At 42.3% G+C, this 12,295-nt stretch overlaps 2 protein-coding genes across 4 annotated transcripts in view; one reads left to right on the top strand and one right to left on the bottom strand.

Moving 5' to 3' along the window:
• The window catches only part of frmd3 (FERM domain containing 3), a 73,433-nt gene extending 68,372 nt beyond the window's left edge, over positions 1-5,061 (bottom strand). For all 3 annotated transcript variants that reach the window (XM_029717892.1, XM_029717893.1, XM_029717895.1), the window contains exon 1: positions 4,722-5,061. In XM_029717892.1, the coding sequence (XP_029573752.1) occupies positions 4,722-4,826 (105 nt within the window). In that variant the 5' untranslated portion in view covers positions 4,827-5,061. The remainder of the gene's footprint in view (positions 1-4,721) is intronic.
• Positions 5,062-5,586: 525 nt separating this feature from the next.
• On the top strand, positions 5,587-8,614 carry LOC115164949 (probable gluconokinase). Its single transcript, XM_029717891.1, has 5 exons — positions 5,587-5,728; positions 5,993-6,023; positions 6,698-6,784; positions 7,190-7,233; positions 8,116-8,614. Exons 1-5 carry the CDS (start codon positions 5,691-5,693, stop codon positions 8,465-8,467), a joined length of 552 nt encoding a protein of 183 aa, XP_029573751.1. The 5' UTR covers positions 5,587-5,690; the 3' UTR covers positions 8,468-8,614.
• The last annotated feature ends 3,681 nt before the right edge of the window (positions 8,615-12,295 follow it).

The raw sequence follows: 12,295 nt of genomic DNA, 5'->3' as shown, positions 1-12,295 counted from the left end.
TAATGGAACTTTTTGACTTTTCATATCTGGTTTTGCGCTCGCGCATATTGCCTTTGGATAGTGATCTGAACGCGTGAACAAAAGGAGGTATTTTGACATAAATATGGAGTTTATCGCACAAAACAAACATTTCTTGTGGAAGTGGGAGTCCGGGTAGTGCATTCCGACGAAGATCAGCAAAGGTAAGTGAAGATTTATAATACTACTTCTGAGTTTAGTTGACTCCAGAACTTGGCGGGTAACTGTATAGCTTGCTTTGATGGCTGAGCTCTGTACTCAGAATATTGAACAATGTGCTTTCGCCGTAAAGCTATTTTGAAATCTGACACAACGGTTGCATTAAGGAGAAGTGCATCTATAATTCTTTCAATAACTGTTGTAAAGTTTATCAACGTTTATGATGAGTATTTTTGTAAATTGATGTGCTCATTCACCGGAAGTTTTGGAGGCAATACATTTTCTGAACATCACACGCCAATGTAAAATGTTTTTTTTTGATATAAATATGAACTTTATCGAGCAAAACATACATGTATTGTGTAACATTGAGTCCTGGGAGTGTCATCTGATGAAGATCGTCAAAGGTTAGTGATTAATTTTTGCTGTATTTCTGGTTTTTGTGATGCCTCTCCTTGCTTGGAAAATGGCTGTGTGGTTTTTCTTGTCAAGTTGATGTCCTAACATAATCTAATGTTATGCTTTCGCCGTAAAGCCTTTTTGAAATCGGACAATGTGGTTGGATTAACGAGAAGTGTGTAAAATAGTTGATTGTTTGAGAAAATTGAATTATGTTATTTTAGTTGTTTTGTATTTCGCGCCGTGCTATTCCATTGGCTGTTGGCTAGGGGTCCCGCTGGCGGAACGGGGTCCCGCTGGCGGAACGGGGTCCCGCTGGCGGAACGTCTGTCCATAACAGGATAAGTTAGATACACTTTTTTCACTTATTGCATCTGCATGCTTGTTGCGTTCTCCCTGTTGTACTAGTTCTTTCGTGAGCTGGCTGCTCGTTCTAATCTGTTCAAAACAGTGGCCGTATGTGCAGCAGTGGTCATTCATTTTTTGACATGCAAAAGTGAAATAGGTGTATTTATGCTGTTGTTCAAATGCACAGATCGCTTTATTTATCTTCTCAGAGAAACTACCGGTAGTTCGAAAACTTGCCATCATATTTCTGTCATGCTGCTTGGTTGACAACCCCCCCTCATTAGTAATTATGAATAACATACAAATGGACAGTAACATCTATTACATCAGTGTAAACCATATGACTGCTATTGTTACACTATCACAATCTCTGGATTCAATCTTCATTCAACATCCAACCACCTGGATACTTCGCTGAGTCTTCATTAAAGATCCAACCACCTGGTTACCTCTCTGAGTCTTCATTCAACATCCAACCACCTGGTTACCTCTCTGAGTCTTCATTCAACATCCAACCACCTGGCTACTTCGCTGAGTCTTCATTCAACATCCAACCACCTGGCTACTTCGCTGAGTCTTCATTCAACATCCAACCACCTGGCTACTTCGCTGAGTCTTCATTCAACATCCAACCACCTGGCTACTTCTCTGAGTCTTCATTCAACATCCAACCACCTGGCTTCTTCTCTGAGTCTTCATTCAACATCTAACCACCTGGCTTCTTCTCTGAATCTTCATTAAAGATCCAACTACCTGGTTACCTCTCTGAGTCTTCATTAAAGATCTAACCACCTGGTTACCTCTCTGAGTCTTCATTCAACATCTAACCACCTGGTTACCTCTCTGAGTCTTCATTAAAGATCTAACCACCTGGTTACCTCTCTGAGTCTTCATTCAACATCTAACCACCTGGTTACCTCTCTGAGTCTTCATTAAAGATCTAACCACCTGGTTACCTCTCTGAGTCTTCATTCAACATCCAACCACCTGGCTTCTTCTCTGAGTCTTCATTCAACATCTAACCACCTGGTTACCTCTCTGAGTCTTCATTAAAGATCTAACCACCTGGTTACCTCTCTGAGTCTTCATTCAACATCCAACCACCTGGCTTCTTCTCTGAGTCTTCATTCAACATCTAACCACCTGGTTACCTCTCTGAGTATTCATTAAAGATCTAACCACCTGGTTACCTCTCTGAGTCACCTCCCCATTACTCTCCTCCTCTCTTCATATTTCTCTCAGTTCCCTCATCCTCCTCTATTACTTGTCTACTGGCTCCTGTCTGATTCTCCCCATTACTTGGTGAAGTCTGGAGGATTGATCTCTTTCTTCTTTAGTCATCTTCGGAAAGACATCAAAGGTGCGCCGTGGAAGACAAGAATAGAAAACGATGCTATTTTTAAACCCACGCTAAAGAATGCCTACTAACTGAAACACCAGCACTGCCTCAAACACACACGCACACACACGCACACACACCTCCCTCCCTCCTTTCCTCACAGACCTTTGAAATACGATGATTGCTCCTATCTGTTTACAGATTCTTAAATAGAAATGCATCGGTAATGTATCGATAAGGTGACTTTATAATGGACGGAAATACACTCATCCGGAGGAGGCTATAAAAGGCTCTCATCTGGTCTGATATCCCAATACTATGAAGACACACACACACACACACACAGTGCCGGGTATCAGTGACACCTGACTAATGTTGGCCTCATGAAGGACAATGATCATCCTTAATTATACATGGGCTGTCTGAGAAGACAGAGAGAGGGGAGAGAGCGAGCGAGAGAGCGAGAGAGAGAAAGAGAGCGAGAGAGAGAGAGAGGGTGAAAGAGAGAGAAAGAGAGCGAGAGAGTGAGAAAGAGAGAGAAAGAGAGAATCAAAATGCTGGCAATTTCCATTTTGAAGGGCTTCCGCAATTCCTTACATGTCCAACCATGTATCTTTGGCCAAACATTTGCTTTTCATAAAAATGTCTTAGTTTTTTGGTGCATGCCAAAAAATCCCCAGCCATAACAGTAGAACACAAAACTACTTTCAAACGCATGACGACCGAGGACTTTTGGTCATCTCTTCATAAGGGCTAGGATGGAACTGCCACTTGACAGTAGACAGTGGGTGAAAGAGGAGAGGAGAAGGTGAGGGAGACGTGGATTGGGGGGAGGGAGGATGGAGGTCAGGGAATATTGATTGTTTGGGCTTGTCTCCCTCAGCAGGTTCGGTTTTACATTTAGACTGAACACGAGAGCAGTGAGCTACAGTAGACACATTTACCCCCAGGCTCAACACCACACACTCAACACATCCAATCTAATCCACACCAGCACTGGAAAACACACTCAGCATAAAAAAAAAAATCAATTTAGCGTCTTGTGAGAGCTGTCAATCGAGGGTGGGACTACATGGCAACCAATAAGAATTATGCTTAAACTGTAGTAGTAAGCTATTGGCTCAAATTAAGCAATGAATTACATTTCTCCCTCTCACATCGTAACTTCCTACACTAAGTACTGTTGTGAAGGCATCTCTAGCACGGTTTTGAACGTCACTCCAAATGTGACATCTGTCCGAGGAACACAACTCCACAGCAATGCTCCAGAAACCAACCCCCACTCACACCATGACATTTTCAGCCTGTGTCTTACATCTGTGGCTTCTGATGACCTACATATGAAGAAAGAACAGAGAAGAAGCCTTCTAACATTAAAAAGAATGTTGTCGGAGCAGAACGAACTCGGCGGAAGTTCATGAAATATGCAGAAGAATTCACCCTGGAACAGAAACCCATTAAGACACAACGACTGAAAAATGCATTTAGCTACAACACAGACATTTCCTCCTAACCGTGCACTCACTGACACAGGCACACACACACACCTTCTCTCTCTCTCTCTCTCTCTCTCACACACACAATCTCTCTCTCTCTCCTCACACACACACACCTTCTCTCTCTCTCTCTCTCTCACACACAATCTCTCTCTCTCTCCTCACACACACACACACACACACACACACACACACACACACACACACACACACACACACACACTTTTTCTCTCTCTCTCTGTTTCTCTCTTACACACACACACACACACACACACACACACACACACAGCATTTAAGAGTGGTTGTAAATCATTGATTGGGTAGATGTACATCAACACAGAGACTCTTAGTTTGACATGGTCAGCGTTATGGTTGTGAGTCTGGTCAAACATCAACAGTTTAATGACAGATAACTATAAACACCTGTCCCCCCTTTGGGAAACCGGTGTTCACTGTCTTTGACGCTTTTTAATGAATACATTCACAGAGTTGATTTATGCAATCAATATGAGAAATTCACTACTGGGTAGTGGTTGTTATTATTATTACGCAACAGTAATAATAATAGGTCTACGCCGATATATATATTTATTATTTAGATATGTCACACATTTTCTGATCAATTGTAGTGTAAATTGTGTAATGTTAGTGTACGTTATTGTGTTGCTAGAGTAGCTATCAGCTAAATAAGACTAGACTACTAACGTTGGAGGGGGGAGATTAATCCTTGTGAGGATAAATAACGGCTAACCAGTGTTTTGTCACCTATACTAAAATATGCGACTTGAAACCACAAACAGCCAGATGTTCTAATGTAGCCAGTGAATTAATAAAAATAGCCTATGATCTTACCCCGATAATGTGATCATGAAAGTCAACATCCGACGCAATTATGTCACGGTTCGTAACAATCACAATAAAGATCATTGCATGCTGGCTGCGCGAGCATGGTCGCCCTTTACCTGGATGCAGCACGAGATCTCCGAGTCATCCAGTAACCGAATCGTGACCTGGATCTCTTGATCCAGAGAGCGGAGGCTTGGACTACGAAACCGAAGCATTTTCATTCTTCTGCCCTGATTTGCCTGCTCCACATATCAAACAAACGCTTTTACTGGCAGTGACGCGTTCAGCGTAGGAATGGATGCAAGAGACTGGCGAGGTGGGAGAGGCTGCATCTGTCGCCAGCAATAAGGGACCGGTCTGCCTTCTCTCTCTCTCTCTCTCTCTCTGATGTCAGCAACAAGATGCGCGCTCCTCTGTCAATTCGCTCTTTCGCGATATGCCACTTTTGGGTACAGTTTTGTCCAGTAAATAATCAAACAAGTGCACCATGAGATCACTCACAGGAGGTGTAACAGGCCTAGTATATTTATGAGAATAATCTCTAATGATTAAGCCTATAGTTGGCACATAACAATTGGCATGGTGTTAGAATCATTCACAGCTGCGATGAACATGGCTGACGCCTCAGGTGACCCATGGCATGGTTACCACACCACTGCTTAGGCTATAGGTCTCTGGGGTGCGCCAATAACCACATGGTTCAGCAATGGTTATATCGAAACAATACTCTCATGTAGCTAAACTTGGACCATCCATACGGACTTGATCCTGTCCCACGACATTACGACTACTGGATCTATTTTCATGTCCATCCATATTGGACATTGATTTCAAACGATTTCATCTCTTTCGTCATTCACATAAAAAATGAAAACTAATTTAATGTATTTGTGCCATATGATGCGCCGCGTCCAATTTGGTTTTGAAACGTGTACTGTCGCTTTAAAATGAAGGGGCAGGCAAGACGTGTATTGCGTCATTACGCTCCATACCAAAACAACCTGCAGAGCTGTTTTCCTGTTCATGATCTACGTTGGAGCGTCTGGGCTTCGCCTGGGCATCAGGCCATACTGACACCCAGCGAAATGATATATGTTATAATGGGAGTGTCTGGCTGCGGAAAGTAGGTGTCCCTGTTTTAGTTTATCGTTTGGGAAGCACTACTAGATATCGCATTCACATCCGCTCAACAGTGAGCCGCATTCTGGAATATCCTAGACTGGCCTATGTATGGATGTACTATTTCCCTGCGGAACCGCGCATCATAGCAGTGAAATCAGTCTATTTAGGTTATGTGTATTATCGGTTTATGAGAATCGTAATATTGGCCTGTTTAGCCTCACTGTAGCTACTGTCCGAGCCGTAATGTTTTTTCTCTCCCACACAGGACAACACTAGGGGCCTACCTGTCACACAAGGTAGACATTGAACGGTGCTCTCAAACTTTGACCTGGGATTCAGCGCACTCCGCCCACTTGTGTCTCTTCTGACCAGGGTTCAAATACTATTTAGGTTACTGTATTTCAATTGCTATTAAGTACATTTCGAACAAATAAATTAAACAAAGATTGATTGAAAATACAAGTAGTTGAATATTGTAATGTATTTGGAAGTATTTGCATATATTTACAACTACTTATATTTGAAGTAGTTGTTTTGGGCTGTGTATTTGAAAATAGAAATATACACACTTTCTCCAAATGCCTAAATACTTTAGTTATTGAAAACAGGCCTACTTTGAATTGTATATAAACATTTGCCTTTTTGTAAAATTTTTAGGGCAGGGTATTTAGGGGTATTTGAAATGTATTTGGGAAAAAGTATTTGAGTATTTGGTTTGTGAGTATTTTTATATTAGTATTTTTGTGTATTTGGTTTTACAATAGTAAAACAAGTCTTTGAGTATTTGGTTTCACAAGTAGACATTCAGATACTTCAAATATAAGTAGCGGTAGTTGATTTGGCCAGTGTATTTGAAAATACTAGCTAAAATACACAGAAAATAAGTATTTAAAATACAAATACTTAAATAATCATGTATTTGAACCCAGGTCTGGTTTGGCACTCCACTCACCTGTGTCTCTGTTCTCAGCTCGGGTGGCCGCTGCACGAGGGAGATGACTTTCACCCGCGGGAAAATGTTGAGAAAATGGCTCGCGGGGAGCCTCTGACTGACCAGGTGACTAAATCACTCACATCACTTCTGTTAGGCTATCATCACGCCTCTGATTATTCTACGCAGTGTTTGAATAACTCAACCTTCACTTAGTGTCGTCCTTCACTTAGTCTCAAAGGGAGCTCTTTCATCAAGTTCCATCATTTATGATGTCGAAAGTAAATATGTTGTGCATGAGTGAGTTCACTAAGGCTCTTATGTAGCCCTGTTGGCTGATACTCAGAGCCAATGCCCCCTGTAGAGAGAGACAGAGACAGTCAGTGACAGGGATATGGGGAGACCACTAGAGATAGAGCTGGCTTGTTATGTTGGCTGGAAATCACAACACAGGACTCTGATTCTGTTTCAGTATTTTGATCTGAAAACAATCCTGTGACTCATCTGTGTCTGATTTTTCTAATTCATCAGGACAGACTGCCTTGGCTGCTGAAACTGCATGATGTCATTCAAAGGTAATTATAGGCTACGTACACATCATTATACATGTATAACCACCTATTATATATGCAAATACACATAGTGGAACAGTTAGTCACAATCTCTTTCTTTTATGGAACAGTCTCAAATCTATCGCAAAGGCTGATATGATAGAGCTGGACGGAAAGAGTGCGAGAAAAAACACCAGATCAGAAATGCATTCTTAAAATAAGATGAAGATGGGGAGAGGGAGTTATAAAGCACAGAGGGAGGGAGAGAGGGAGTGAGAGAGGGATGAAAGTGACAGCTCTCACTTAAAATCTGTGTGACGACTTCAAAGAGATCTGCTCCCCTTCCGGACTCAGATTCTCCTAGTAATCCGCCTTCTCACTTTCCCAGTGAGTCACACACTCCTTCCTGATCCCGCTAGTTGTTTTCAACATGGAGATTGTCCATTTTAACCCATCTGATGAAAACTCTCCCCAGTCACATGTAATCACTGTTTTATACATGTTTTAAGTGTTCTTAAATGTTTGTATAACATTGTTGTTAGATGTACAATGTGTATCATGATACAGACTTTTGCACAGCAAATTCCACCCTTACAAAAGAAGATTGCCATTTTGAAACTGCAGTAACTGCATTCGACTGTGGTACTTTTGACGCAGTAATTGCAGAATAACTTCAGTTGAACTGCAGTTGTACTGCAGTTGAACTGCAAAATACTGCAGTAAAAAAATGCTATTTTGTACGCAGTATTTGCAATATACTACAGTTATACTGCACTCTAACTGCAGTTATACTGCAGCATACAGCAGTTATACGGCACTCTGACTGCAATTTTGTTTCCGTATGGGCACTTCTGGTTTGTCGTCATTATCTCATAATGTTGGAAGTTGTGGGTCTGTCTTCAACAGGGAGAGGTCTTCAGGGGGCGATGCCATCATGGTGTGTTCAGCTCTGAGGCGACTTTACAGGCAGGTTCTGCTGTTTGGCTCCGAGGCCCTGACCTACAGCTCGGACACAGCAGGCCTGCACATGTGCAGCCTGCCCGGCGTCTGGTTCCTCTTCCTGTACGGGACATATGATCTGATCCATGCAAGGATGGTGGCCCGGAGGGGACATTTCATGCAGCCTGGTCTCCTGCGCTCTCAGTTTGATGTTCTGGAGCCACCGGCAGAAGAGGAGAACGCGTTGCTGCTTGATATTCGGAGGAGCACTGATGACATCTGCAGGGAGATACAGGAGCATCTCCGCCAACTTTCATAACCAGAGATCATGATCATGGACTCTCAAATCAAAGATAACATAGTGGACTGCACTGTGTGCTACAAAACAATTACACATGTCAGACTTTTATATTCTTTTATTTTACAAATCACAATAAATCCGTTTCTGATTATATGACACATGCTAGATGCAGAATCTCTATTGAATGTGTTTTTTAATCCAATAGGCTTGGGTCTAAGAAACCTAGCTGAGTTGAGGGAAATGTTTGAAAACATTGCATTAGTAGTGCCACTCCTGAGGCACTCCCGAGTGGTGCAGCGATCTAAGGCACTGCATCTCAGTGCAGGAGGCGTCACTACAGTCCCTGGTTCGGATCCAGGCTGTATCACAACCGGCCGTGATTGGGAGTCCCATAGGCCGGTGCACAATTGGCCCAGCGTCGTCCGGGTTTGGCCGAGGTAGGCCGTCATTGGAAATAAGAATTTGTTCATAACTGACTTGCCTAGTTAAATAAAGGTTAAATAAAATCTTAAATAGTATTACAATACAGTATGACTTACTTGATTTATGCCCATAGCTCCTTAAAGGAGCATAGGCCGTTGACGAATGTCCTCGATCTCACTCGGTTCAGGGCAAGTTTTTCCAGGTCACACCAGTTGAGGAAGCTCTCAGTAATTTCTGCCTGGACGTCTTTCCTCCAAGTGGTTCTTGGTCAATACAGTATAGGCATTCTTAAATGGGGACACAGACCTACACACTATGTTGTAACGATGCCTGTCTGCCAAATGTCATGTATGGGGGGTTAGCCCCATTAGAACCCTAAATTAGAAATCTATCGCCCATAGCATCAAAGAGGGGTTAGGGGCTTCTTGGGAAGACCCCACAGAATCATAGAGCTGTTTCAGGGGAATGATTCACCTCCCACCCCCAACAAGGGTATTTCAGGAGCCTCTAATCCTTGTAAACTCCCCACCACCCCTCTCATATCACACAGTCTTGTACAACTAACCTTGTGGCGACACACAATTCAGTCCCATTCAAAATCTTATTTTCCCTAACCCGTACCTTAACCCAAAAACCTAACCTTAACCCTAGCTCCTAACCCGTACCTTAACCCAAAAACCTAACCTTAACCCTAGCTCCTAACCCGTACCTTAACCCAAAAACCTAACCTTAACCCTAGCTCCTAACCCGTACCTTAACCCAAAAACCTAACCTTAACCCTAGCTCCTAACCCGTACCTTAACCCAAAAACCTAACCTTAACCTTAACCCTAGCTCCTAACCCGTACTCTAAACCCCTAACACTAATTCTAACCGTAACCCTAAACCCCCTAGAAATAGTATTTGACCTTGTGGGGATTAACAAAATGTCCCCAGTTGGTCAAATGTTTGTTAGTTTACTCTTGTGTTCCCAACAAGTATAGTTAAGCACGTCCACATATACACACACCAGTGTTTCTACACTTACAGTATCTATACCCTTTTCAGTATACAAACCTCAAAACATTGTAAGACCATGCTAGAATCTCAATTTTGTTTCCTTGATTGCTCACATCCTCTCTCCTTTCTTCCTTCTCAAAACCCATTGGATGACAATTTCTCACCATGTAAGATCAATTCCAAATGAAAAGTTGCAATGCACATCACTGCAACTCAAGATCAGATATATAGTTCCATCTGCTGGACATCTAGATGTGCTACAAGGCAGTGGTGAAGAAGAGGGTTTCCCAATATCGGTCCTGGGGCCCCCCCTCCCCGGGTGCACGTTTTGGTTTTGCCCTGGCACTACACAGCGGATTCAAATAATCACAGCTTGATGATGAGTCGGTTGTTTGAATCAGCTGTGTAGTGCGAAGGGAAAAACCAAAACGTGCACCCAGGGGTGGCCCCAGGACCAACTTTGGGGAACCCTAGTGGAGAAGACCTTGACTATAACATCCATTACTGGGGTGTATTTACGAGGAACCAAAAAATAAGCAAATCTATTCACGTTTTGAGCCCCACATGTTTTGCAAATATTTTTGAATAGCTCAGTGCTTTCTGTAGTGGTGGGGAAAGCCAGCAGAAAATACGGAGCGTTGCGCCTTGATTGGCTCAGTGCTGTGTCACTCATGGGGACACTACGTCACCGCCAAGTCTAAGAGAAGACATCGAAAATTCTAGCCCCTTGGGTGCTGCCTTAGAGTTACATTAGAAGTGCCCATTCAAGAAGGCTCAAGCTCATTGGCCACATATACGATGACGTCAAATCACATATGTACAGTAACTTTGATTGGACTGATCATGTCAACATCATACTTTCAAAATCTTAGCTGGGAAATCCTTTTTAATCCTTGTCATATGAAGAGAAATAATGAAGAGAAATTATAGATAAAACGTATCGGTGCTCATCGGCCATAAACATTACACAACAAGTTGGAAATCGCAAATTCAACAATGAGTGGTTTGGAAGGAATCAGTGACATTGGCTGTGTAGTCCCAGACTACACAGATTTAAAATGATAAACTACACAGATTTAAAATGATAAACTACACAGATTTAAAATGATAAACTTTCAACATTGGCCATGCTGTCAATTAAGCATGATTTGTGCCGCGCCCAAAACAACTGTTAACTCGGAACTGCGAAAACTTGACTTGAGTGAGGTCAAGACAACTGGGAAATCGGGAATAAACAAGCTCCGACTGGGAAAATACGTTTTGAACGGTCATCCAACTCTGGAATTGTAAATCCGGCCTCTTTCTAGAGCTAAAACCTGAAGATCAATGACGTCATCATGATTCAACCTTGTTTCCCCCCCCCCGAGTTCCCAGTTGTTTTGAAAGCACAATAAATCCAGAGAATACCACTTTGATGACAAAATTTGCCCACTAAGGTCCGCCGCACCTTCTTGTTCAAGTGAGCACAGCACAAGGTGAGTCCAAAAATGTATTGTATGTTGCTGCATAAATTATGTAATATGCCAGGGACTACGTCCGTCCTAGCTCGCTCATTAATGTCTTGAATCAAAATTACGGCTTGCTTCTTATCTGTTTGTTGTCCCCTTATGCCATAGTTTGTACATCTCAATTGTCATTAGAAACCACATTTGTTAACGTAAGTCAGCCATATCGGTTTTTTTAAAGGCAGTAAATGAGGCTGAATGAACTGTTTCGCTGCCAGACAAGGCCCCGCTGATAGCCAGGTAAAGCAGTGGTAAGGTGTTGGGACTCTGCTGTTGGGACAGCTTTATGTAGGCCCTAACAGTTTGTGGGCACCGTTTGTCACCATTATAGTGCAATTAATGTATTGTTTAGTGTTGTGTTGTGGCTTTGCTGGCATGCACTTAATTGTTTTTACCCCACCAAGATGTACATGCTAAAATCGCCACTGCATGTGTACATCAAGAATGACCATGGCTTTGCAGTTTGTGTACACATTGACAAAGACTAATACACACAAAGCAATCTTGTTTTTTTCCCTTTCACTTTATTAACCAGCACACAGGAGAATGAATACAAATTAAATGCTAAAACCAAAAATATGAAGGCTACACTTTTCCAAGGCAGTTGGTATCATCACCGTACTAGCAATGTGCTAAGAACGTGACTTCAGTAATTGCTTCGCTGAGCACTAAAGATTCTACTCTATCCATTCAGGTATATTATTAAGATTCCATTCCTGCTCCCGTTTTTTGCATGTGCAGTAGTACTTCAATGGCTCCTGAATTGTATATTTTCTCTTGAGGCAGAAGAGTTGAGTCAACAGTGCCCTCCAGTGGTGGACAGAGCACATTGTTTTTGTCACACTAATATATTAAATTGTACAATGAATACATTAAAGACATGAAAAATATGAAACTTGGGGTTTAGAAAGAAAAGGGGA

Source organism: Salmo trutta, chromosome 27, assembly GCF_901001165.1.
Source record: "Salmo trutta chromosome 27, fSalTru1.1, whole genome shotgun sequence".
In the NCBI taxonomy this organism is placed as follows: domain Eukaryota; kingdom Metazoa; phylum Chordata; class Actinopteri; order Salmoniformes; family Salmonidae; genus Salmo; species Salmo trutta.
The sequence above is the reverse complement of the archived record's forward strand: the minus strand, read 5'-3'. Positions and strand labels throughout refer to the sequence as shown.